The 24,813-nt window shown below is 53.7% G+C and overlaps 2 protein-coding genes across 6 annotated transcripts in view; both read left to right on the top strand.

Moving 5' to 3' along the window:
* Nucleotides 1-24,813, top strand: part of MYH10 (myosin heavy chain 10) — a 273,556-nt gene that overhangs the window by 100,948 nt on the left and 147,795 nt on the right. The gene's annotated exons all lie outside the window — the stretch shown is intronic.
* LOC133273596 (bMERB domain-containing protein 1-like) lies at nucleotides 5,115-20,972 on the top strand. 2 transcript variants are annotated; one of them, XM_061461941.1, is made up of 7 exons: nucleotides 5,115-5,221; nucleotides 10,957-11,077; nucleotides 14,185-14,258; nucleotides 17,597-17,711; nucleotides 17,842-17,882; nucleotides 18,584-18,738; nucleotides 19,286-20,972. In XM_061461941.1, exons 1-6 carry the CDS (start codon nucleotides 5,155-5,157, stop codon nucleotides 18,700-18,702), a joined length of 537 nt encoding a protein of 178 aa, XP_061317925.1. In that variant the 5' UTR covers nucleotides 5,115-5,154; the 3' UTR covers nucleotides 18,703-18,738; nucleotides 19,286-20,972. The 2 variants fall into 2 exon arrangements, with proteins under 2 accessions (XP_061317925.1, XP_061317924.1); XM_061461940.1 differs by having other exon boundaries at nucleotides 17,842-17,915.

Here is a 24,813-nt window from a genome sequence, read left to right as displayed (position 1 = left end):
TAATGTTAAAAGTGATTATAAAATCATGTAACATTTTACTGTTTGTCTAAATCATGGTGAACTTTAAGCAAATTTCAGAGGCTTATGTGTACAAATACTTTTTTTTTTGCCCCTTTGTGTCAGTCCAGGGTCTAAGTTGAGCTGTCCTTCTTCTCTGAATACAGTTCTATTTGATTGAGCTCAGGAGGCAACCCATAGTTAGTGCTGAGGAACAAGTTCAGCACAATGCTGGTCTTTGTAGCTCTGAGGTTTGAAATGCAGCATAGCCCGATGTGTGTGTACTTTGTGAGAGGTTTCAAAGGATCTGGGTAAATCAGTTTTGTTAGATAAGGCCAAAAACTGACAAAGGGCTCTTTGCTTATCATGAAACACTGCAGGTAGTTTTAGTGCACCGCTGATGCAGCTGGACTGGAACCCGAGTAACCCATTGGATCAGACACCTTCTCCTGCTGTCTAAAATTCCATTCCTAAGTTAGAAGGAAACTCAAATAGCAGAATGTGTCTTTCTGGCAGTTATTTTATGATGGGGTATTGCAGATGCTTCCTTCAGCTCCTCTCTGTGTGCACCTCACATCTGCGATTGACTTCACAAGTGTGGCACTCAGCATATGAAATCAGGTAAAACTCGGTGGGCAATGATCTCTAAATGTTCGTTTTTCCTGTGGATCTGATCAGCATAGTAAGATCCTTTCCAGTATTCTCTGAAGATTTCTACAATCCAGCAAACAACCGCAGCCTGCGCCTTTGTGGACTGCAGTGAAACCTGCCCAGATGAATTCACACAGAGCTTTTGTAGTTTTGCAGTGAGTTATTTCCCAGCATCGTAGATATGAACCATTGAAAGTAGGTCCATTTAGCTGTAGTTTCACGAGATGGGGAGAGTGATGTTTTAGAGAGCTGTGGGGTTATTCTGCATGTTCTGAATCTTAAAAGCAAGAGCTTCTGAATTGTCTTTTATTCCAGGATGGGGTGTGACATCTCTAAAGCACGCTCTGTGCTCCTTGGTGCTGCTCGTGGAAGCATTTCTCCTTTTGTTCATCTTTGAGGTCCAGACAAGACATTCCCATGCTGATTTGAACTCTGAGGAGAATTATGGTTACAGCATGATACCAAAATTCCATGTCTATAATATGGGTCCTGTATAGAGTCCTTGAAAGTATTGGGCAGCTCGAGTGTTGCTGGCATCAGCCCTGAGTGGTACTAATGCAGGAAGGGGGCGGGGGGGAAGAATCTGTCTTGAAATATCTTGACACTCTCGGCTTGGCATTACCTATTGCTGTATTTATCAATAGGGAGCCAGTGTAAAGGAATCTGCTCATTTAGACTGTGCATTTCTCAGGGAACTGATACTTGGGGGGTTTTCTGCATGGTTTCTCCCTGGGGCCTGATTTTACTCTTATATAAATGATATTTCTGTCCAAGGGCAATTTCTCACTTCAAGTTGGGTATGTTGAGACCATAAAACTGTGAACCCAAATGTAGAGGTGAGGATGAAGCAACTTTAGAATTAACCTTTGCTTCACCTCTAATAGAAATCTTGCCTGAAGAAATCCAGGAGCAGAGCCTCTAGTTACCTTGGCTTGAGCTCGCTGGTACAGCAGACAGTTTTGAAACCTTGAGAACATTTCCGCCTCTGATTAGGTTGAAAGGTCAGAACTAGGGGGGTAGTTACAACCCAAAATAGCATGCTTGTGTTAACACAGGGGTTTATTGTTAGGAAAAGGAATTTTGAGCCAGAAAACACAGCCACGTGCTGAAAATAACATGAATATTCAAAGTGTGGCTTTGAGAAACATGAACCTGATGTTTTGATGACTCCTAAGGAAAATACTAAATGACTCCAGTTATGACATGTACATGCATTCGGGTCCTTGAGACCTCACTCCTTTCTCAACAGTGACGAATTAAATATACGGCTTCCTTCTGTCCTCAAGATGCACCTGATTGAGTTGGCAAAGAAGGGCCCTGTGAGCATCACCTGGGATATGTTTTTGAAGGCTTGGAATCAGTTCAATGTGCCTTAGTGGTTCCTATTGTCTGCTGTTGCCTGCTCAGGTTGTTTCTTTAAAGACTTTCAAATGACTTTGTCCATTCTCATGGTTTCCAAGTTGTGTTTTAAATCTGTTGGCAGCCCTCAGGTACCTGGGAGATTGTGTTACTCTTGCTTGGCACAGTTATGAGCTTACCATGTACATGAAGCTGCTTCATTCCTAGAGAAGTGACTGTGTACGGGGAGATATTTGTGCTTTTAAGAAACATTCTGCTCATGCCCTGAAAGCGCTGCTGCTGGTGACTCAATTCACACACAGACCCACGGGAAAGTCACCTCAGGACACACTAAAGCCTCTCAGCTGAGGATGTAGAGTGCACGTGGGGGAAGGAAGAGCTGTGGGGTTCGCCTGCCAGGCAGCATGTTAGATTATAGCTCTTTGTGTGACTCTGGGCTGTTTGAATCCCATGTTTTTATTAAGTCAGTGCACAGAATGGGGTGAATTCACGCTGCAGCCCACAGCAGATCTGGCTGCTCATGGCACAAGGAATCCTGTCCAGTACTGGACTGAAGAAGTGATCAAAATATTTGCACATCCGTTTTCTCTGCATGGGGAGCGATCAGAACAAGGTGAGTCACTTCAGACCTGAGCTCATGATCACAGTGCTGGTGGATGCTCATCATTTAATGAACAGTATTTAATGGCTGTTCTTACCTTTCCTATTAAGACAGCCAGACCACTAGATCTTGAGGTGGCTGTGTCCCTCAGTAGAGCTTTGCCTCTCTAACTGGGGCACCATCCCCCTTGCTCGTGTTCTGGTTTAAAACACTGGGCTGGATCAAAAGTCACCAGCTCCTCCCTAGGTTTTGGAGATGGGAAGTCCAAGAAATTGCTCAGATTTCTGTCAGTTCCAGTGAGGATGTTTCACACAGATTAGCTTGGCTGCCTGTTGCACTGGGGAGGGGAGCAGCTAGAGGCAATGCTGAGAGGGGTACAGAAAGCAGATCCCACACTCTGGTGTCTCTCTGCAGGGGTTGATCCTCCAGACCCATCCCTTACAATGCCACCCCTCTGTTTTGCTCACTGAGAGCTTATGGTTTTGCACCTATAATCAACTTCCAGCAGTCACTGCCAGCCAGATGAGAGGGGAGAAACCCCCTGGCCTGGCCCTCACCTCCACAGCCATCACTCCTGCTGCTCTCCAGCCCAGAGGCTTCCTGTGGCCACCCTGGTTTCAGCTGGAATGGAGTTAGCTTTGTTCTCAGTAGCTGCTGTAGTGCTGTGCTGTGCTTTGACTTCAGGGTAATACTGATAACGAGTGGTTTTGTTACTGCTGAGCAGTGGTTGCAGAGCATCAAGGCCTTTCCTGCTTCCCACCCTACCCCACCAGTGAGGAAGCTGGGGGAGCATGAGGAATTGGGGGAACAAGGCTGGATCAGCTGACCCCAACTGATCCCACACATATTCCATACTAAATGATGTCATACTCAGCATGTAACACTGGGGTAAGAAGAGAGGGATCACTGGGAGGGATGGCATTTGTGTTTGTAAGTAACAACGTGTGATGGAGCCCTGCTCTCCTAGACATGGCTGAACACCTGCCTGCCATGGGAAGTGGTGAATGAATTCCTTGTGTTGCTCCGATGTGGTTTTTGCTTTACTCACTGAACTGCCTTTATCTCAGCCCACGAATCTACTCTTTTACCCTCCCAGTTCTCTCCCCCATCCCATCCCAGCAGTGTGTGAGCAGCTGCTTGTGCCTGGGCTGCTGGTTGCAGTTAAACCACAACAGTGGCACTTCCCAAGATGTGCTGGAGGGTCCCTGAGCCAGCCCTGCCCTTGCCTTGGACCTGTGCCCTTGCATGCAGCCAGCATGGAGATCTTGGGCACGACCTGCAGAGAAACGTGTCATACAATCATACCATAGAATCCCAGACTGGGTTGGGTTGGAGGGACCTTAAAGCTCCTCCAGCTCCACCCCCTGCCACGGGCAGGGACACCTTCCACTAGAGCAGCTTGCTCCAAGCCCCTGTGTCCAACCTGGCCTTGAACACTGCCAGGGATGGGGCAGCCACAGCTTCTCTGGGCACCCTGTGCCAGCGCCTCAGCACCCTCACAGGGAAGAGCTTCTGCCTAAGAGCTCATCTCAGTCTCCCCTCTGGCAGGTTAAAGCCGTTCCCCTTGATGTCCCCTGCTAGCTCAAGAGATGCATTCTCCAGGCAGATAGAGATGATGCTGAGTTCCTGAACCCCAGCAGCCACAGGCATGGGCCAGGTGACAGCTCTCCTGAGGCCCTTGTCCCAAGCCCCTCTCCAGGTTTCCTGCAGCCCCTTCAGGCACTGGAGCTGCTCTCAGGTCTCCCCTTCAGGAGCCTTCTCTTCTCCAGGCTGCCCCAGCCCAGCTCTCTCAGCCTGGCTCCAGAGCAGAGCTGCTCCAGCCCTCGCAGCATCTCCATGGCCTCCTCTGGCCTCGCTCCAACAGCTCCACGTCCCTCTTGTGCTGCTGCCCCAGAGCTGGATCAGGGCTGCAGGGGGGTGTCCCCAGAGCACAGCAGAGGGGCAGGATCCCCTCCCTGAGCTGCTGCTCACGCTCTGGGGGTGCAGCCCAGCATTAGTGTCCTGGCAGAGGATGTGTGTCCCCTCTGTGTGCTTTGGGAAAAGTAGTGCGGAAACAACCGTCACCAGCGTGAGAAGTGTGCAACCCTGTGAGCAGGAGGGTTCCCAACCAACTCCATCCTGCTTCCCCATGCCGTTGTGCTGGGACAGGCCTTCAGGATGGTGGGACCAGTTGCTGCAGGAGATCCCAGCCGGAGATCCCTGCTGTTGTGCGTGCTGCCAACACCCCGCCAACCAACGTCCGGATTTCCGACCAACGCGAACCCTCAGGTGCGTTTTGAACACCTGCTGTTGGGTCTGTCCGTAGGGAACAGGGACTCGTGCCGGGAAGGAGCAGCTCGGTGCCGTGTCCCACCGGGCTCGGCAGGTCCCGGGCGGGACCGGAGCGACCCGGGCGCGTTCCCCGCCCGCCCCGTGCTCCGGCGGCGGGTGCCGGGACCGCGCGGTGCGGAGCGGCCGGGCCGAGCCCCGGGGGGGGGGAGCCGGGGGTGTCGCGGGGGGCGCGGCCGGCAGAGGGCGCGGCGCGGCGGCGCGGGCAGGGCTGCGGCATGGAGCGGAGCCGGAGCCGGAGCCCGCCCCGGTACGGGTCGCTGGAGCCCACCCGGTGGCAGCCAGGTGAGGGGGGGGGGGGGGAACAGCCGGAACCAAACCGGCCCCGGACAACCCGGGCACCCCCGAGCGGACCGGCGGGGACCGCTCCCCGGGGCGGTACCGGTACCGGTACCGGTGCTGCCGGAGCTCCGGCAGCGGGAGGGGTGCGGCGGGAGTAGGGGACGGAGGGAAGGGAGAGAGGACGGAGGGAAGGGACTGAGCGCGAGGAGGGAGAAGGACGGAGGGCAGGGGGGTGGCTGGAGGGAGCGGAGCGCTGGAAGGAGGGATGCAGCCCGGTCGCGGCTGGTGCTGCCGGGTGTGACCGAGAACGGGGTCCCACCGCCCTTAGCCGCCTTTTTCCGTCTCTAACCGGTTCCTCCGGTGCGGAACGGGGTGGACACAGGGGAGACACGGACGAGGGGGATTGTCCTGGGCAGTCCCCGATCTTGGGGTGGGAGCAAAGAGGTGCCCAAGCTGGGCTGTGGGCAGCATCCTGAGGAGGGGAGGCTCCTGCAGTCCTTCTGCCATGACATCCCTCCGGGGTCTTCTCTTCCTGGTCCCTTATCCCCCTGCATCCAACGGGATAGGGACAGGCAGTTGGAAAGGCAGGGAAGGAGCGATGGAGCAAACTCCAAGCATCCTGCTTAGTACGGCTGTGGAGGGGTAAAGCTGCTCAGCTCCTTGATGAGATGCCTGAAGTTTCAGTCCTTCTCCATTGTGCCTTTTAGCATGGCAATGGCTCTCTGTTCACCTCCCCTGCCTGGGAACTGTCCCTGTGGAGACTTTGCCCTTGCAGGGTCTGAGCGCTTCCACACCTGGGTCCTCTGCTCCCAGCAGCTGGGTGACATCAGGGTGCTCCAGCAAGGGTCCAACACTTGCTGGACTCAGGGTGCTGGGTATGGCCTGAGCATCCCCCCTCAGGGGCCTGTGAGCAGGGTTGTGGTGGCTTTTTGCTGCTTCAGTGCAGTTCTGTAAACCCCAGCTGCTGGGGGACCTTTGTGCTGGGAGACAGGCAGGAACATGGCAACAGCCAGTGCCTGGTCTCTGAATGATGCTCTGCTCCTTGCTACCACCCCAGGAAACCTCAGGCCAACCCTGTGAAGCCCCGAGCAGCCTCTTGTGCTCAGGACGTGACACAGGGCAGTGTGCACACCGGGGGGCTAAGCCCTGGTGACACCCCTGTAAGGCCCCCAGGCACCCCACCTTGCACTCTGGCTGTTGTTATGGCTGTCTCACAGGGCCCCGGCAGTGCCGGCTGTGCCGGGGGCTGCACAGACACAGCCAGAGGGATGCCCCTGCCTGCAGGGGGAGAAGGATGCACACTTGTCCCTGGGGCACTGGAAACTCCTGTGGTTTGCAGCTGGGATCCCTCCAAGCGGAGCAGGAACCTGGGACCGCTGTGCTTGGCCAGGCATTGGTGGTCCTGGAGGCTGGTGTCTCCCGTGCGGAGCAGGGAGGGTGATGGGGACACAGCCCCCTTTGACAGGGCAGCCCCAGTGCCGGGGGGTGCGTCACCATCAAGCTTGTGGAGCAGGGGCTGGTTCTGACAGGCTGGGTGCCCCCTGGCCACCTGCTTCCTGAAGCACAGACAGCGCACGGCTGGGTTAAAGGCACCCGGGATGGAGCTCAAGGGAAGAGCTTCGACCCCTCCTCAGCACAATGTCACTCAATCGCCAACTTTAATCACGAAGCAAATTGCTTGAAACAGCCCCGCGCTGGTGCTGCTGTGACTCATCCCAGGCTTGCTGCTGCTGTCTAAATATTTTCACCAAAGCCATATGGAGTGGAAGACTCCGGCTATTATACTCCTCATTAACGGTACTTGCTCCCCGTGGGCCATGTGTGATGATGAGCATCTCCAAGTTTCAGTTGAAGCTTTCTCCCCTTCCCTGCATCGCCAGGTTGAGATGGTGCCAGTCCGGGGTGCTTTAGGCAGCATGGGGATGGCTTCTGTGCCTGGCTGTGCTGTTGTGTGTGCAGCTGTGGGAGCAAAGGGAGCCCTGGCCAGCGCGGCTGCACATGGGCATCATCCCTCCATCCCCAAAGGGAGACTCAGGACTGTGAGCTTGATCCCAGCTCTAATAAACCTGCCTTAATCCCTTGCTGGTGCCAGGCACTCAGGGTGTAAGAAACCCATGTGCAGCTTTGGCAGAACCATCTCCATTGAGATCTCTTGCCCAGCTCTCTGCTGCAGGATGCGCTGTACTCCGAGTGTCCGAACTTGCTGTTCCTGGTTGCTGGATGGTGTCGCTGGCACCGTGCAGGTCCATGGACACACAGTGCCCTCTGGTCTCACCACTGCCTCAGGAGAGCTGTCCCCTGGCCCATGCCTGTGGCTGCTGGGGTTCAGGAACTCAGCATCATCTCTATCTGCCTGGAGAAAGCATCTCTTGAGCTAGCAGGGGAGGCCAAGGGGCAATGGCTTTAACCTGCCAGAGGGGAGACTGAGCTGAGCTCTTAGGCAGAAGCTCTTCCCTGTGAGGGTGCTGAGGCGCTGGCACAGGGTGCCCAGAGAAGCTGTGGCTGCCCCATCCCTGGCAGTGTTCAAGGGCAGGTTGGACACAGGGGCTTGGAGCAAGCTGCTCTAGTGGAAGGTGTCCCTGCCCGTGGCAGGGGGTGGAGCTGGAGGAGCTTTAACATCTCTTCAACCCAAACCCATCAGGGATTCTGTGATCCCAACCAGCTGTCACTCACTGATCACTATGTGGAATCACTGAGAAATTTGGAGCGATCTCTGGGGTTATTGTGTTCAATCCCTTGCTCAAAGCAGGCTCAATAGATCAGGCTGCTCACAGCCTTCTCCAGGAGGGATCCTGGATCAAAGGTGGAGATCCCCCAACTCTGTTCACTGTTCCAGTGTCTGAACAACCCTTCAGCCTCTTCTCTCAGTCGCTCCTTGTCCATCCCATGCTTCAGTCCCTGGCCTCAGATGTTCAGGTCTTGGCAGGATGACCTGTGGTCCTGGGCAGATGCCTGTTCATCACCTATATGGATTCATTGATTTCTCTTGAGGATCAGTGGATGGCTTTGATGCAGAGTCCTCTGTGTCCCCCTACCCCAGCCTCCTGCCCAAGCACCACCACCTCCGCCCTTTGCATGCACAGGTGAGGAATCACCTCTCCCACCTGGTATGGCTTCTGCTAATGAGGATGATCAGGGAGAAGCGATGCCCCACTTGTCACAAACCCCTGCACTCACCCAGCGGGAAGCAGCTGGCTGAGAACCCCAGCCAAATTGTCTGCCACCAGTGATCAAAGATGTTCTGGGTTATTCATCCTCCCACCCAGGCCGGGAGTGACAGTCCTCCTCCCCCAGAGCCACCCCTGTGCTCCTGGGGGGTTAGATCTGTCCTTGGCTAATGAAGGCTGCAGCAAGCTCATAGTTGTTGGCGCATCTCTCACATCATCAGCCCTGTCGGTTTACCCTGCTCACAGCAGCATCACTTGGAACAAGGCAGCATTTTCCCAACAGGTCTGGAGCTGCACTGAAGTACAGCCTGACCTCAGGGAGTGGCTGCCTACAGGCACACGCCGGCTGTACCATGTACACCTTCACGTGTGGTGTCACCTGTGCTGGCCACCACCCGCAGGGATAACCTGCTCCGAGGCACTGAGATTGGGTGCAGCAAAATCAGTCACAGAGTGATCCTGGGTAATGATGTGCCCAGAAATGATGCCCTGGGCAAGAGGAGCTCTGGGGTGGCAGAGCAACAGGATGCTTTGGATGAGGGACCTCGGCATCCCTGTCCCCTAGCAACTGCACTCTGGTCCCCTAGCAACCACAGCCTGGTCCTGTAGCAACCACAGTCCAGTCCCCTTAGCAACCCCCTTCAGGCCTGTAGAGACGAGGCTAAGGGAGGGTTTCTATGCAGATCTGCAGCAGAGCCAGTGAGCAGGAGCTGAGGGAGGGCAGCGCATCCTGCCCTGGACTTTGTCCAACCTGTGTGTCTATCAGGCTGTCCTGTGCTGGCTCCTGAGAGCATCTCGACAGCTCAGAATGGGGAGTGATCGAGGATTCAGCATGCTGGCATGAGCTGAATGGAGCCTTCATGGCTCAGAGGAGAGGGAGGGAATCTCCAAGTAGTCATGAGTTTCTAAGCCAGAAACAGCAGACAACTGTTCTCCAAACCAGTGACAGTAACCCAAACCACTCATATTTCCACTATAAACCCTCTCTGCTGCCAGCCTTGGAAACATACCTCACGCTGGGAAGGATTTCTCAAGCAGTTTCACATAATGGGTAGAGGACTAGTGGATACACAGTGTTTTGCCTTGTGCCTTAGTGCTGCCCTGTAACCCTCAGCACTGGCCTGGGTCCCGTTTGGGATCCCCATAACCACACGCTCCAGCTCTGACATCTCCATTTCCCAGATCTCAGCTGCCTGGAAAATCCTGCTCCTGCAGTCAGTGCTCCCTCTGTGCTTTTAGCTCTCCTTGTGCAGGGGAGCTGCACCCTGTGAAGATCCAAAGGAAGCAGAATTTGCCCCTGGTGTTTGTGATCTGGCTTTGCTGTAGCTGCCGAGCCCCCTCTCCCCAGCCTGTGCTGTGTGTGTATGAGGGCAGAACCAGATTAACCTGCCTGTGGTAAACGTGCTGCTGCTTGTCAGTGATAACAAGCTCAGTGATGTCTCCCAGAGCCAGAGCAGGCTGGGAGGTGGGAGCTGGCCTGAGTCAAACCTCCCCTATGCCAGTGGAAGGGGTCCGGAGCTCCTGTGGGATGTGCCGGCACTGTGGGAATCAGCACGGATCCCTGTGCAGATCAGTGTGAGCATCTTGTGCAAAGCAGGGGGACATCAGAGGGACATCTGTGTATGAATCAGTGGAGATGGGGGAGGCAGAACAATAGACAGAGGATGCTGGGCTCTCATCCTGACCCTGAGCTTGCCGCTCTGCTCCTCTTAAACGGAAATCACAGCTCCTTTTACCCACATTTTGCCATGAGTCTCTTGCCCTGAACAAGTGACACCCCTTTCCCAGCCCGTTTCCCCAAGGGGTTGTAGAGGTGATGCTCAGTGCTCCAGAGGATGATGAAGCCAAACTGGCCTGCTGGATACCTTAAGGGCTTTTTTCCCCTGTGAGCTGGGAAGGATGGGTGGGGGACTTCTTCCATCCTGTGATAGAAGGGACGCAGCCGTAGGAGCACCTCCGTGACTCCTCAGCTTGTGCTGTATGGACACAGCATTTGTTCCTGGCACGTTCTGGAGGAGGGTGCACACAGAGGCTCATGGCTCTTTGCTGGAAATGCCTGAGGCTTGAAAGAGGTGCTCCTGCCCTTCCCTCCCACAGCTTTTAGCCCCTTGTCCTCCTGCCCAGCACTGGTGTGAGCAGGGTGTGCTGCAAAGCAGCACCAGCAGGTGAAATGCTGCTTGTTTCTAAGGCTCAGAGAGCTGCTGGCCTCTGGGGTCCTCTTTCCTGCAGGCACTTCATGCACATTGCATGTGTGTATGGAGCTGTGCTCAGTGGGACGAGCTGGCTGTGACCTAACTCACAGTGCCCAGCTCACACAGAGCGCAATCAAACCAAGCCCAGTCCCAGCAGCTCAGTGCCTTTGCTTACACTGGTGACCTTCCATGTGCTTGTTGGGCTGTTTCCTCTTGCAGCACCCACAGGGTATCAAGAAGCCTGCTTAGCGCACATGCTCAGGGGTTTTGCTGGCCTGGGGCTTGCAGGGGGTTCCGTGCTAGCCATGTGGTCCCTCTCTGTCCTCAGCACCCATCTGAGGTCTCCTGCTGTGTAACGTGACTCCTGTTCCGTTTGCAGAGGATGAGATTGTCTCCATGGCTGACTCAACCACCACCATCGATGACATTGAAGGGGAGCTCTTCAAAATCGAGCGGATCAGGGAGATCCTGGTGAGGAGGGAGTCAGAGCTGCGGTACATGTGAGTACCTGACCCCTTCCCAGGGTCCTCCAGCGCCTTCTGCCTGCCCCATCGAGCATGGAGCATCCCAGGGATGAAGCAGCTGAGGCTGCTTTCCACCTTGTTCCCACCTGGAGGTGCGACCTCTCCCTCTTCTCTGGCCTTGCTCTTGGAAGGGGCTTCGATAGGCGCCTGTTACAAAGCTGCCACTGATGCTGTGATGATTTGAGCCAGCCTGTTCCTAAGCAAACAGTTTATGGCACAGGCCAAACTACACTGAATGTTCCCATATTCAACCACGAGCACCTCATCTTCCTAGTGGCTCCATACTCTGCCTCAGTGTGTGGCTCTTGGGCTGCGCTTGGGAATGGACCTGAGGTTTGGGGGCAGCGTGCAGATCTGTGCTGCTGAACAGCCACACAACCACGGTTTTCCCTCCCCATTGCGAAGTACTACACATCCTCCCAGCTCCTCTGTTCCTCCCCCATCCCCTGAGTGCTGGAGTCAGCAGCACACAGTGGGGCTGGAACAGTACTGGTGCCTGATGCCTGTCTCCGTGCCCCATCCTGCTCTCTGCTCCCAGCACAGCTGGGGAAGGATTTTCCCTAGGGTCTATTTCAATGATCAAAGCAGGTACAGAACATTTTCCCTGGGTATATTGGGAAATGTTATGGTTTGGGAGGAAAAGGACAGCATTCCATAGTCTGGGTTAAGCTTTTTAATGCCACTACATTGCTATAGTCAGCCCAGTCCTGATATCCCGAGCTGGCAGTTCAAAAAGCCTGGGATTTTTACTGGGAATGGCAAAGATTGTATTTCCTGGGCTGCAGCACTTGATATGTGCTTTGTTAATGTGCCTGCGTCCACACTGGTACCTGCACTAAGGGGTCACCAAAGCCTGGAAGTGCCTGTGTAAATCCACTGCCTGGGGAAGCTGAGAGCTGGTTTAGGGGCTCAGGCTTGGAGCAGTGATGTCTTGGAGGCACGGCTCCCCACGAATGTATTGTTGAAAAGGACTTTTGGAAACCACAAAGTGTTATCCTCAAATGCTTTCCAATGCAATCGGTGCCTAAACCCCACAGGTGCTGTCACACCTCTACATCCCCCACTTTTCCTATCCCTTTGTTTTCTTTCTTGGCCAGCCCCTGGAAAACAAGAGGAAATCGCCCACAGCGACCACACACGGGGGTGGGCATGCAGGAAGAGATCACTGGGAAGTCTGGGAATGCCTGGATGACGTCTGGGTTGGCTCTGCAGATCACAGCAGTGGGGAGGAGTGTGGGGAGGGCTGAGGGCTTCCCTGGGCATCACTGCTGGAGGAGAGAGGTCCCAGACCTGGCTCTGCAGGACAGGGATTAAAAGGATGGGAGCTGGGGCAGTGAGGGCTTTATTTTTATCCAACGGGAAGATATTGTTTGGGGTGTCTGGACTGTGGGGAGATGGACGTCCCCTCTGGTTGCTGAGGAGTGATCCATCTGGTCAAATCATGATCAGGATCTGTTTTGATGGAAACAGACTAAAGCTTTCCAGTTTCTGGGATGTCTGTGCTCTGGGAAACAACAAAGCTCCAGGTAGTTCCCCTTTTATAGGGCAAAAAGAAGGGTCTGATTCCTGTGGCAGACTCAGCTCCACACCTCACCTGCTCAGTGCTCTGATCAGCTCCCTGGGACGTGCAGGGCTGCCGTGGCTATGGCTGAGCCTGCAGTGAGTTTTATCCCCAGTGGCAGAAGGAATCTCAGCTCCAGCAGCAGCCTCCCGGGTGCTGGTCTTTGCAGCTTTATTGAACTGAGTGCTCATGATTGCCCATTTATTATTCTCATGATCACTTTTCACAGCATTAAATTCCAATTTAATGTTAATATTTCAGTTGCCATTTGATTTTGATTTTAGTATCACCAGCAATCAGCCTGTTGCCCATGTGTCCTGTGCAGACCTGCTTGGTGCTCCTTGTACAAGCTCAGGGCTTGGCCACCATGGGACTATGAGCAGGCAATAAAAGGCCAAACACCTCTCCTTCTCCACGTGCAGCTCACAGACATTGGCTAGATGTGGTAGGCAAACAAAGGAAGACGTTGTCAGATGGAGCAGAAATCTGACAGAGCTAAGAAGAAGTCTCCCCTGCCTGAGCAATATCTCACAGGGTCCCTCTTTAGGGACCTAAAGTCTCTCTATTTTCCCTTCCCTTATTGATACCTCTGGTGTCCTCTGCTCAGCTGGTAACGCTGCAGCTTCAAGTAGCTCCAGCAAATGACTCATCCCAGAAGGGGTGGATGCTGTGACTCAGTGGAAGGACCAGCAGGATTATTGAAGACGCAGACAGGGCTTTTACTAACATGTACTTCAAAAGGCAGCAGAGGCACATCTGTTCTAGGTGGCATCAGCTCATAAGTCCGTTATCACAGCAGCAGCTTTTCCTAATCATCCCAGAGAGGGATAGTGTGTGAGGAGCCCTGGGAGGGCTCAGAGCAGAAGGAAAAGCATCAGGTTGTCATGCTTTGGTGGGAGATGTGGATGGCCAAGGTTGGCCCCAGGCTGATGTGACCTCAGAGACTGCTGGAAGGGCAGGTGGGGCTGGGCAGCCCTTGGTTTGTGCTGACATTTGCACTGAGCCCATCTTGACCAGTGTCTCGCTGCTGTGTGTGGTTTGAGCTGGAGGTGGTTTCAGTGCCCGCAGCCCCAGCAGGCTCCTTTCTGCTGTTGACATGACCTTGTTTCCCAGTGGATGCTGCAGCATTCGCACCATTCCCTCCTCTCCTGTGGTTCCTTTTTCTGCCTTTTTCTGGTTCTGCAGTAAGGCAGCATGAAAACGACACATCTTTACTGTGGCAGCAGCTCCTCTTTGCTTTTGTGTTTTGCTGTTTGGGGATAATTGTTTAGGAGGAGAAACCCAGCTCCTGTTGCGTTGTGGATGTGCCAGGTTTCATCAGAGCAATGAAACCTTTTCTTTGCCAGCAGCCAGTGGCACAACCCATGTAGCTCTACCAACGGCTCTGAGATGACGTTCCATTTCCCATGGGAAGGCAGGTAAATCTGTGCTCCCCGCTTCACTGCCTTCCAGTGCTGGTTGGGTGCTCCTCTGGAGCTTCTGACCCTTTCCTCTCTCAATGGTTCCCTTTGTGTCTCTGCAGGATGGATGACATTCAGCTTTGTAAGGAAATCAGCCGGCTGAAACAGGAGCTCCAACAGCTCATCGCGCTTCCAGGTACGGCTCCGTAAGGCTCCGGAGAGCTGCACCCTGCCGCTGCTCTCAGCAGAAGTGTTTCCATCAAACACAAGAAGCTCTTGAAGGGCTCCCACCCCAGGGTGCTCCGGAGGCGCTGCTGCTGCGGGCAGGGTGTGAGCCTCAAGGAACATGGGTGTCTGAAACAAGAAAGGAGAAAAACCATGAGTCCCTTGAGGGAGAGCATTGGTCTGGTCCAGGAGGAGGACAGGAGGCGAGGGAGGTGCAGTGAATGCTGGCACAGTGGGACCTGTTGTGTGCACTGAGGAGGGTTAAGATCAGGAGTCATTGTCAGAGCACACCATGGAGAGTCCTCTCTGGAGGTAGCAGGAGGAGATGCCTTCAGAGGCCTGAAGTACATGAAAAGCCATGGATTCTTGCTGTGGCCACGTCAGAACTGCGAGTCAGTGATGGGGCAGGGAAGGATTCCTGGGTGCAACAGTAGGATGGGTGCTAGGGACATGTCACACCTCAAGGGCATGATGATGTCCCTGATTTAGGTGAAATCATTGACATTGAAAAGAGGCAAACAATCCAGGGCAACCTGGATGAAAACTTCAGCTGAGAGGAAATGCTGCTTTTGTCACCCCCTTTATCGTGACCAGTGACCTCCATGCTCCTGTCAGAGCAACCCTTGTCCCTTCACAGCCCAGGAAAGGTCAAACCTCATTTTTCTAAAGGATCCCACTCAAAGTATTCAGAGGAAAGCACATCCGAAGAGCTCAGGGTTTGAATGAGGAGGAACAGGAAAGGCTTCCCTCCAAGCTGTGTCCATCAGCTATGCCTCCTCCTAGGGCATCCTCATTCATCCCCCAGTAAGGACTTTAGGTTCATTTTCAGAACCAGGTGGGAGACATATCCCTGCTTATTTGTACCTATCCAAGCATTAACATTTGGCCCTCAGTTATCTCCACCACAAGCCTCTCTCTGAAGATGCTGCACTCACGGAGACCAGTGAGTGTGTAGCAGGGGGCGATGCCTGGATGCAGACAAGGGACCAGCTGTGCACATCTGTTCCCCAGAGCAGCAGCTCAGTTCATAGGTTCTATACCCAAGGTTATCCTGAAGCCAAGAGTGGCAAGAAACCTTGACTCTTTCTAATGCCATAGTGCCGCTATGATGTGTGTGCTTGTGAGTCTTCAGCATGCATTTAGAGTCCAACTGCTGCTTAATATGCACGTCTTGATTCATTTACTACAACCTGACTGCATCCAGAGGGAGGTTTAGACAGGGGAGGAGAGCAGTCTGCCATAAAAATTGGAGCTGCTTGCAAAGTGTAGACCCGAATCTGTGAGCTTTTAATCAAAGACCTTCTAGTTCATAAGACAAGACTTGACAAATGCTGGCTCAGGACCAGAGATAAACTTGGCCTTTTCTGAAGCTGCAGAAATGTGGCTGGCTTCCCCTCATCTGCTTCTGTCTTTTATTTCTATCCTTTTTTAGCACTCCCAGGTTCAGATGAGAGCAGAAACGCTGCTTGCATCAGGGATGCTCTTTTTGTCTTCTTTACAACTTAGACTGTGCTAGAAAGATCCTGCACATCACTGGTCTGGTGGGACTGTGGCAGCAGATCATCTGTAACAGTGGGCACTGAACCTTGGTTCAGATAAAGACTGAAACACGTCAGAGCTTACTCAGAGCTCAGCCAGACCTGTGGCTTGAAACCTCACCAGACCAAGGTGCCTTTCCTGATTCAGAGCGATACCATGGTCACGATGGGCTCTGACATCAGCAAGTCAGGAAAAGAAGTGTGCTGTTTATGCAGTGGGTATGTGAATGCTGACATGCTCTAACGCAGGGCTGCAGATTGTTAATGAACCCCAAGGAGCTGGTGTGTTTGTGTGCACCCCAAGTTGCTGATTAGTGTGGCATCCAAACGACACTGTGAAGTGCTCCTATTCCTGCCAGGCAGGTGGAGCAGAGGCAGTGCCCATAGTCAGGAGACTCCGGGTTAACTCTTCATGGTAGAAGATCATCAGCCCAGATCTCTCTGCCTGGAGGCTCGAGCTCACTCCCTGCACAAGACGATTGTAGGAGAACCTTTGTTTGCTGGGGATGTTCCTAACAACGTGATGATGAGAAGTTCCCCCTACTCAGAGACCTGCAGCAGCACCTCTGATCAATACATAACAGACTTTAAACTACAAGTCAATACATAATTTAGGTAACTGCTGAGACCCAACCTACAGAGTTTGCTCCACACTGTGTATTTCTCCATTATTATTTAGCTGAAGGAAGACTGGAGATGGATCCATTCTGTGCTGGATTGATTTTGGAGCCAGCTGCTGAATTCAGAAATGGCATTAAATAGCTGCAGCACAGATGGTTATAGTTTCCACCTTAGGTAGCTTTCTATTTGTATTTAACACTCCTTAGCCCTATCTCTATCATCTTCACATATGCCATTTTACCATTATGTACCAATTTATATAGGACATGACTTCATAGCGAGGTGAGAGTTTTCCAGGTCCTCACTAACTCACTGCCCAGACGTATGTGGCACAAGTGAGTCCCACCGTGCTCAAGGTAGGTCAGTCTGAGGGTTCAAGTGACAACCAAGGCTCATTCAAAATAGCCAGGCAGGCACCTGCGGTCAGCCTTGGGGTGGGAATGGAGCTGACAGTGGTTTGGAACGTCAGATGTAGAGGATGAGCTCACTGGGACCATGTTTAGCTAAGGGAATAAGGCTCAAAGCCTGTGGATCATACTGGTTTTCGTGTTTCTGTAGGTGTGGGCTAAGTGGTGGGATGCGTTGTTCGTGAAGCATCGGCATTGTTGCTAATTCCCTATAGACCTGAGGCCCTGGCTGGGTTCTCAGCCACATGGAAGATGTGGCTCAGAGATCTCTGGATCCAGACCCAGCTCAGGGCGAAGGGTTGTGCTGGCATGGGAAGCGTGGGGTGAGCACATCCAGGGTGAAGGGTGACATCCGAGTCTGGCATTGCTGAGCTCCTTCACACTGGTACACGGCCTCTCCTGCAGCACAGGGTGAAGGCCCCAGGGGAGCTGTGGTTGTGGAGCACGCGTTGAGGGGCTCCTCTGCAGAGCTCAGCTGCGTCCTGCATGCAGTGAAAATTCACGGGAGAAGCTAAAACTTCCCAGAGTGATGGCACCGACCCTGACCCCTCCCAGCCAGGGCGTTTGGGATGAGGTGGCTGCTTATTTAGCAGCTTATATCTGCATCCAGGTGCTTACCTTGGGTTGGCTTTTACCCCCACACTCGTATCTGTTCCGGGGTTAAGCAGGAGCAGAACAAGCATTGCCTTGGCATGGGTGGGATGGCCCCTGTATGTGTGTTAAATGTGTTCCCTGTGCTGCAGAGAATGAGAAGTCCAACGAGGAGAGGCAGAAGGAAGAGGAGCTGGTGCAGCAGATACACAAGCTGGTGGAAACACGGGATTTCCTGGTGGATGATGTGGAGTTTGAGAGGCTCAGGTAGCTGGATGCTGAGGATGCTGATTCCTTTGCGCTGAGGACAGTGCAGTCTGTCCTCTGCTCTGCACCGTGCCATGCTCCTCGTGCCTTGCTGGCTCTTCCTGAGTGGTAACCAATCTCTTTGTGACAGGGAAAGGGAAGAAGACAAGGAAATGGCAGAGTTCTTGCAAAGTAAGCTCTCCAAAAGCTACCTCCAGAAAACAAGTAGGTGGTTGATGAGTTTTATTCCTTCCAATGAACCTCCCTGACAGTCTCTCCCCTTCCCTAAGCACTCTGGCTCCAAGATTTCATTGCTCTTCATGGGGCCAGCTTACCTGGACGCCATCTGTTGCTAGAGGAGGGTGTGGGGAAGTGGCATCTGGGGGATGCTGGTGCCTGAGGTCCCATTATGGCAACATCCTGAATCAGTTCAGAGGTTATGCTTCCATTTCCCTCCTGGCATTTCCCAGCCATCACATCCTATGAGAATGGGAATAGGTTCTTTTCTGGCTGATACACTTCATCTGACTTTCCAAAAAGCTCCTTACATTTCATCACACCATTGCCTAAGGTTGCAAACTGTGGTATCCATCCAGCCCTACCCTCTTCATGGCCTCTGATGGCAGACCACCCTCTTCCCTGTGCCTTCATCATCGCTGCAGGAACACCTTCCCAGCATGGTGGGCGGCTTTTCCAGTCCAGGGTCCCTGTGACTGTGTCCCACCTGTGGATACCTATGAAGCATGGATGGTGATGTGCTTCCTGGATGCAGGAGCTCATGTCCAGCTGTGGGGCTGAGGAGGGTCAGCATCTTAGCCTTGGAAAGAGCTCTAGGAAGCAGTGATGGGCCTGTGCCCTTACCATCAGGCACACATTGATTCCTCTTTCCACAGCTCCTGCCAAAGAGAAGAAGATGACTTCCCGGGGGCAGCAAACCTCTGCACCGTATGTGACCAAGACGGGCCTCACCCTGCTCAAGGAGTGCTGTGGCTTCACCTGCTCCATCATGTAGGCCACCCCCAGCCCCTCTGCACAGGACAGGACCATGGTAGTGTACACATCCTGGGAAGCTGGGCTGGGCAAGAGGGGCTTCCTTGGAGTGCTGACATGGCCACGTGCCTGCGCGGGGATGGTGACCCACACACGTGCCATGAGGGACCACCCCCCGGAGGGGCTGCCATCATGTCCCAACTGTAACATGGGTGAAGTGAAATTACAGCACCATAAATGTGAGTCCAGACCTTAGAGCTCATCGCAGGGCAGCTGGAGAGCTCCCACCTTCCTCCAAGCCTGGGCCTCACCCAGTGGGTGATGATCATGACCAAGCTGAGTGACAGGTCCTGACTGTGACAAGCACTGTGTAAGAGGAAGATGATGGGAAAGGGGTCCAGTGGGTTGTACTCACTGTGGGAGGATGCATCTCATCCTTCATATCGCTGGAGACTCCTAGAGCTGGCCTGACACCCCAGAGTTGGTCTCATTGGCATTAGGTGCTCTATAAAGCAGGGTTGTGTCCCTAGCCTCTAGAGAAGGGAGGCACCAGGGGGATCCCATGCTTGCAGCCCATGGTTTGCTACCTCTCTTTTCCTCCCCAGGTCTCCAGCCAGAGTCCACAACCTGCTGAGGGTTTCAACTTCGTCATTGTTCATGCTTCCCACTGCAGCACCACCACCGAAGAGACTTCCCAAGCAGGCTGGTGCAAGCTTGAATGATGGCATGTGTCCTTGGTGCCATGTCAGTGGTTGTCTCCTCCATGACTTCACACAAACGCCGAATTCCACCCGAGCTCAGCTTGGGAGAGGTGTGTGCAGCAGCAGCAAGCGAGGCCATGAGAAAGAGGACCAGTACAGTCCTGCATATGGACAGTGATAAAGTGTTGGAGAACATCGTGCTCCGCCATCCAAGACACGCTGTGGCCACAGATGATGTCTCATCCTCGGCCTTGTGCCATCTTGTGAGTCTACGGGTGATTCCTGAGGACTCTTGGTGGGGAATGTCTCTGGTCTGGGTTTTGTTGTGTTTGCATCAGTTTTATTGCAAGGTGCTCTATGGCTCTGGGTAGAGCTGAGCAAAGCGTGAGGGACGTTCCCCAGAGCTGGCTGAATGAAGGGCTAATTCTTGTGTTCTCACCTGAGCACAGACCTGGTGTGTTGAGCTCTGGGCAGATGAGTTGCTTTCCCCACCTCGCTAAGATGGATTCAGTTTTCAGCTATAAGAAAAAGGAGGAAATCAGAGCAAAAGAGAAAGGGAGATAAATACAGAACAGGGCAGGAGGAAAGGAAAACCAAAGAGGAGCCTGGAAACGTGCCAGGGGAAGGTGGGGAGACACCTTCACTGCCAAGAGGGCATTCAGTCCTGCCCTCCAGTGCCCCAGCCAGCGCCTCTGGGCTTGGGACCAGGAGCTGGACGTAAAGCCCTGTGCCAAAGCCTCATGGCACCCTGAAGCCACCCAGTGTCTCAGTTCCCATTGTCCCTTCTGAGCATCCCCTGTGTTGAGGTGGCACAGCCAGAGCTGCTGATGCCCATTGTGGCAGGACAGGGGCTCTCCTTCTCCCTGAGTGTGAAGGTCTCTCACACCTCTCCCCCTGCCCGCCCTTCTGCTCCATAGGCTGCTATGGCTTCACTGGGTGTTCTGGGGTGGGCTCCTATTTGGGTGGCTGCCCAAGAGCTCTGGATGCCGTCTGGCCAAAAGGCTCCAGCTCAGTCTTTCTGCAACTTGCTGTAGGGTGTTGAGATGGTGCTCAACACTGCCCATCGTGTCCATGCCAGTGAGATGGCCACAACCTATTTGGCCCTTTCCCTTTCACCTGATAGCACATTTGTCCTTCTAAAACACAATGCAGGTGGGATCCTTCCTAGTGCAGTGCCATGAGCAGGTCCAAGTCCCTCCTGAATGTCTTCATCAGCGCTGCCAGGAAACCCAGTGTGTGGGAACCTGTTCTCCAGCCTGCGCAGGGGGGGTTCCACTCCCTTGTCTGTCTTGAGCAATCTCCTCCTCATATGGCTCAGCAGCAGCCAGAATAGTCCACAAACTAAACCAGTCCTTCCGCACATATTGTCCCTCTGGTCTATTGCATACACACCAGGCTGCGAGGTCCAAATGGGCCAACACAACACCTGGTCACCTCCAGCAAACTTGACCCCACTTTGGCTTGTGTCACCTCTGAGTCACTTCAGTGTTCTCAGTCTGAGCCTGCTGACTTTGTGCTGCTCATTGTTAATGTCCTACAGCATCCTGCGACCACCACCTGACAGTTCCTGGTGCTCTCCTTGCTTGGGGGAGGCTTCGCGAGCCTTCTGTACATCACAGGGGCAAATTAAGCCACAGGGAACTCCCCTCTGCTTTGCCAGCCCTGTGTAATCAAGTGAGGTGCAGTACATGGGGCTGTTGTCCAGCCAGGGATGCTAGGACATCACTGGTAGCATCCATCCTATAGGTCGTGGGACAGATGAGGCCACTCACTCCCTGCTCTTACACAACTGTCCAGTAGATTGCTTTGCTTGGTCACTCTACAGTCATGTGTGTGGTGCCATGTGTTTGCTTGGATCCACACAGAACAAAGGCTCCAGACCTAGAAGCCCTCCCCTCACTGTCCTTGCCTTCCCCAGGAAGGGTGGGCAGCTAGAACAGTTTGGTTGGTTGGACCAAGAGGGAGCTAAAGAAGAAGAGCCCATGATTCAGAGCTTGCTCCTCTAATTCATCCCTACCTCCAACCCACAAGACCCCAAGACCCAGACTTCAGCTGAGCAGTGCTTGGCCAGGCAGGAGGATGGCTTGGGGCACATGGGCAAGGTCCTCGCCTGGTTTGTTCTGTGTTTGTGTGGCTGGTCATGGAGAAGGAGGCTTCTGTCCTGGTCGTACAATACTATTTGGCCTGTACTTTAACCCATGGCAAAGGTGTGCAGCGCACGGGAGCGACACTGTTTCATGTGCAATGATTTCAACCCAAATAAATGTCTGTTGGAAGCTTGGTTTGGAGGTATTTTCCCTGCCTGGGACCTCTGCAGAGGCTGTGTCACACCAGGGTGGTTGAAGTGGAACAGAAGCAAGATCCTAAAGTCAGGTTGACTTTGGAGCTCCCTGGTATTGCAGTGGTACAGAGCAGCTCCTGCTGCTGCAGCAGGATTCCCAACCCTCCATCTCTGGTTCTTTACCTAACATTTCACTTCTGGGCCAGGCTGAAAAATCTTTGGAAAGGTAAAAAACAGCCTCCCTGGGTTTGTATCCTTTATTTGTCAGTATACTGATACACTGGTTCACTGAGAACAGCCTTCTGTCCTCACCAAGCCTCAATGGTACCATTTATAGACGGGTTGTGAGCACTTTGCTTAATGGAGCACTGAAGGGTGTCTGGCTGCACCACCTCTTCTCTTGGTCTGCCTCCTGTATCCCACCCTCCAGGAGCTCCGGAGCAGGGCAGGTAGGCCTGCACACTGCAGGGCCTTTGGTGGTGACTAAAGAACACCTCATGGTGGACGTGCCGGGGAAGACAAGGAGGTGGGAGATGGGCTGAGGAGGAGCAGAGGGGCAGGACGGAGTCTGGGCTTTGCTGGGTCTTGTCAGTCGTGCAGGACCAGGGAAGCTTGCATTCCCCCACAGGTACGATGTGCTCTTATGCCAGTGACTGCTGAGAGGGGAGCAGGAAGCTCTGGCACCCACATCTTCTCTTGGATCAGGCGGCTGCAAACTGCATGGGCTCTAATTTGGGTTTAATGACTTCCATGTCTTTGCCATCTGGCACCCAGTGGTGCTTGGCATTCCATGTTCTGGATATGTCCTGGATAAGTGCTAATTGTGGGGATAACAAACCAGCAATGTCTGAAGTGACTTCTGAAGTCACTGCTGAGGACATTGGTCAGTGCTAGCACAGGGCTGTCCCCACGCTCCCTTGCAGAGTGCCCCAGAGGCGAGGTAGCACGTCTCCAAGGGAAAGCATCCTAAGGGACCTTCCCGTACAAGCGTGCTCTGTGTCAGAGCATGTTCCTGTCACTGGGGCTGTGCAGTGGCCTCTCTGCATGGGGCCACTCGGGGCACAAGCCCCTGAAGTGGGAACCCCCCCAGGTGCTGGGGCAGAGCTGCCCTGCAGAGCAGGGAGCAGTGGGGGGGACCAGCGGTGCCTGCTCATGCCCACGCGGGTGGAATCGCAGGCTGCTCCAGAGGAAACGTTGACAGAGTCCACATGAAACCAATAACATCTCCATGTGCTGGGAATTTGCCATCAGCAAGAGGCAAAGCAGACTGTGCATTTAGCCAATGCTTTAATCATCTCTTCTCTGTGCCAAGAGAAAGAAATCTTACAGAAAAACCCACCCCAACCCGAAAAGCACAATGCAAACAAATCCAAGCCCAGCAATTCCCCAGGGAGAAGGCAGGTTATGAACACAAAAAGCTTGTTCATTACACAAAGCATCATAGAACTGAAACCCTAATACCTAAATAGGTCATTTTAGTCTTTCCTTCCATATTCCCATGGCATCATCAGTCACAGTGGTTTCGCTTTGTCCAAAAAAGTACATTGGGCATTGGTGGGATCTGCTCTTTGCTCTGCTAGTGTGGCATAAATGGCACATAAGAAAAGGCAAAATCTGCCCCCAAGCATCAATTGCTGGTCTCTGACTTTCTAAAACGAGGTATTTCAGTATGTGGGGCATGGATAGTGCCACAGAACTGAGCAGCTCCAGCAAATGATACTGCAGAGCAGCATCCACATGTCCTGCAGCTTCACGTTCAGGATGGTGAGGGCTGCTGGGGCTGAGCATGGCATCAGGACCAGACAGGAGCACAGGTCATCAGCTTGCCCTTTGAGTTCAGTTGTAAGGGACATGCTGAGTGTGATGTACTGGCTGACAGACACAGCCAAGCCCAGTCTGCTCAATGAAAGGCAGAAAATAGATTGAAACAGGTCAGAAAGCTCCTGGTTGGACCAAGGCCTCTTGTTTCCTTTCTGTCCCATGCTGAAGGTTCTGAATTCTCTGACCTGGCTCAAAGGGCTTCAGGAACCTGCCCCATCGTCTGTCCTCTGCATAAGCTCAGCCTGCAGACAGCCTTGTCCATCACTTGCCGAGCGGCAGGCTCAGAGCTGCAGCCCCGCTTCCTCCTCTCCCATTAGCTCGCCCCAGCTCCGCCTGCTGCCCCCAGTGAGATGCATCGAGGCGATGTGGCGAGCCGTGGCAGTGGGCGGAAGGAGAGGGGACAGCTGAGTCACCTCTCCGATGGGTGGAAATGCTGCGGGTCCCTTCGGACACATCACTGCTGAGATTCACAAGGCCACAAACGCGCATCCTCGGCTCACATGAGTCATGGGCTGGCTTTCCCAGTGCAGGCAGCAGCTCCTGGTGCCATCACCAGAGCCCCTGTGAGGCACTCAGCAACCCCTGGGATCCCCGAGGGGATCGCTCTCTCCTTGTGCTTTTCCTCTCTTCTGCTGCTGTGTATTTGGCCTCCCAGAAGAGCAAGAGAAGGGCCGGTGCCCAAGGATGCTGCTGCCTATGGGGTGAAGGCTCCAAGATCCAGCCCTGGCACAGAGAGCTGCTGTCTCCAAGGAGGTGACAGGCTGCTCCCGAGGCCTGGTCCCAGGCTGAGCATGGATCACTCCATGCAAAGACAAATGAATATATTTGTTTCCCATTGAGAAATGGATTTTCCCTGTCCTGAAGTGCTCTCAGCGCGTGCCTCTCATTGCCACGGTGAGAGCGCAGCCAGGCTGGAGGTGTCTCATTGCTGGGGAAGGAGGCCCAGGCATGGCAGCAGGAAGGGTATGCCCTTGGGAATTAGGGGAAGGTCTTCTCATACAAGGAATCACTGCAGATCCATAGCCCCCATGTGGGGGGCTACAAAGAGAGCAAGAGAAAGCATTCCATTTATAGAATCATAGAACCTCAGGCTGGTTTGGGGTGACAGGACCTTAAAGCTCCTCCAGCTCCAACCCCTGTCATGGGCAGGGACCCCTTCCACTAGAGCAGCTTGCTCCAAGCCCTGTGTCCAACCTGCCCTTGAACACTGCCAGGGATGGGGCAGCCACAGCTTCTCTGGGCACCCTGTGCCAGCGCCTCAGCACCCTCACAGGGAAGAGCTTCTGCCTAAGAGCTCATCTCAGTCTCCCCTCTGGCAGGTTAAAGCCAT

The sequence above is a fragment of the Pezoporus flaviventris genome, unplaced genomic scaffold (assembly GCF_033815535.1).
Source record: "Pezoporus flaviventris isolate CSIRO_AGI_PZ_B2104156 unplaced genomic scaffold, CSIRO_AGI_Pfla_v1 ptg000034l, whole genome shotgun sequence".
Classification (NCBI taxonomy): Eukaryota; Metazoa; Chordata; class Aves; order Psittaciformes; family Psittacidae; genus Pezoporus; species Pezoporus flaviventris.
This window is presented reverse-complemented; position numbering and strand designations above follow the sequence as displayed.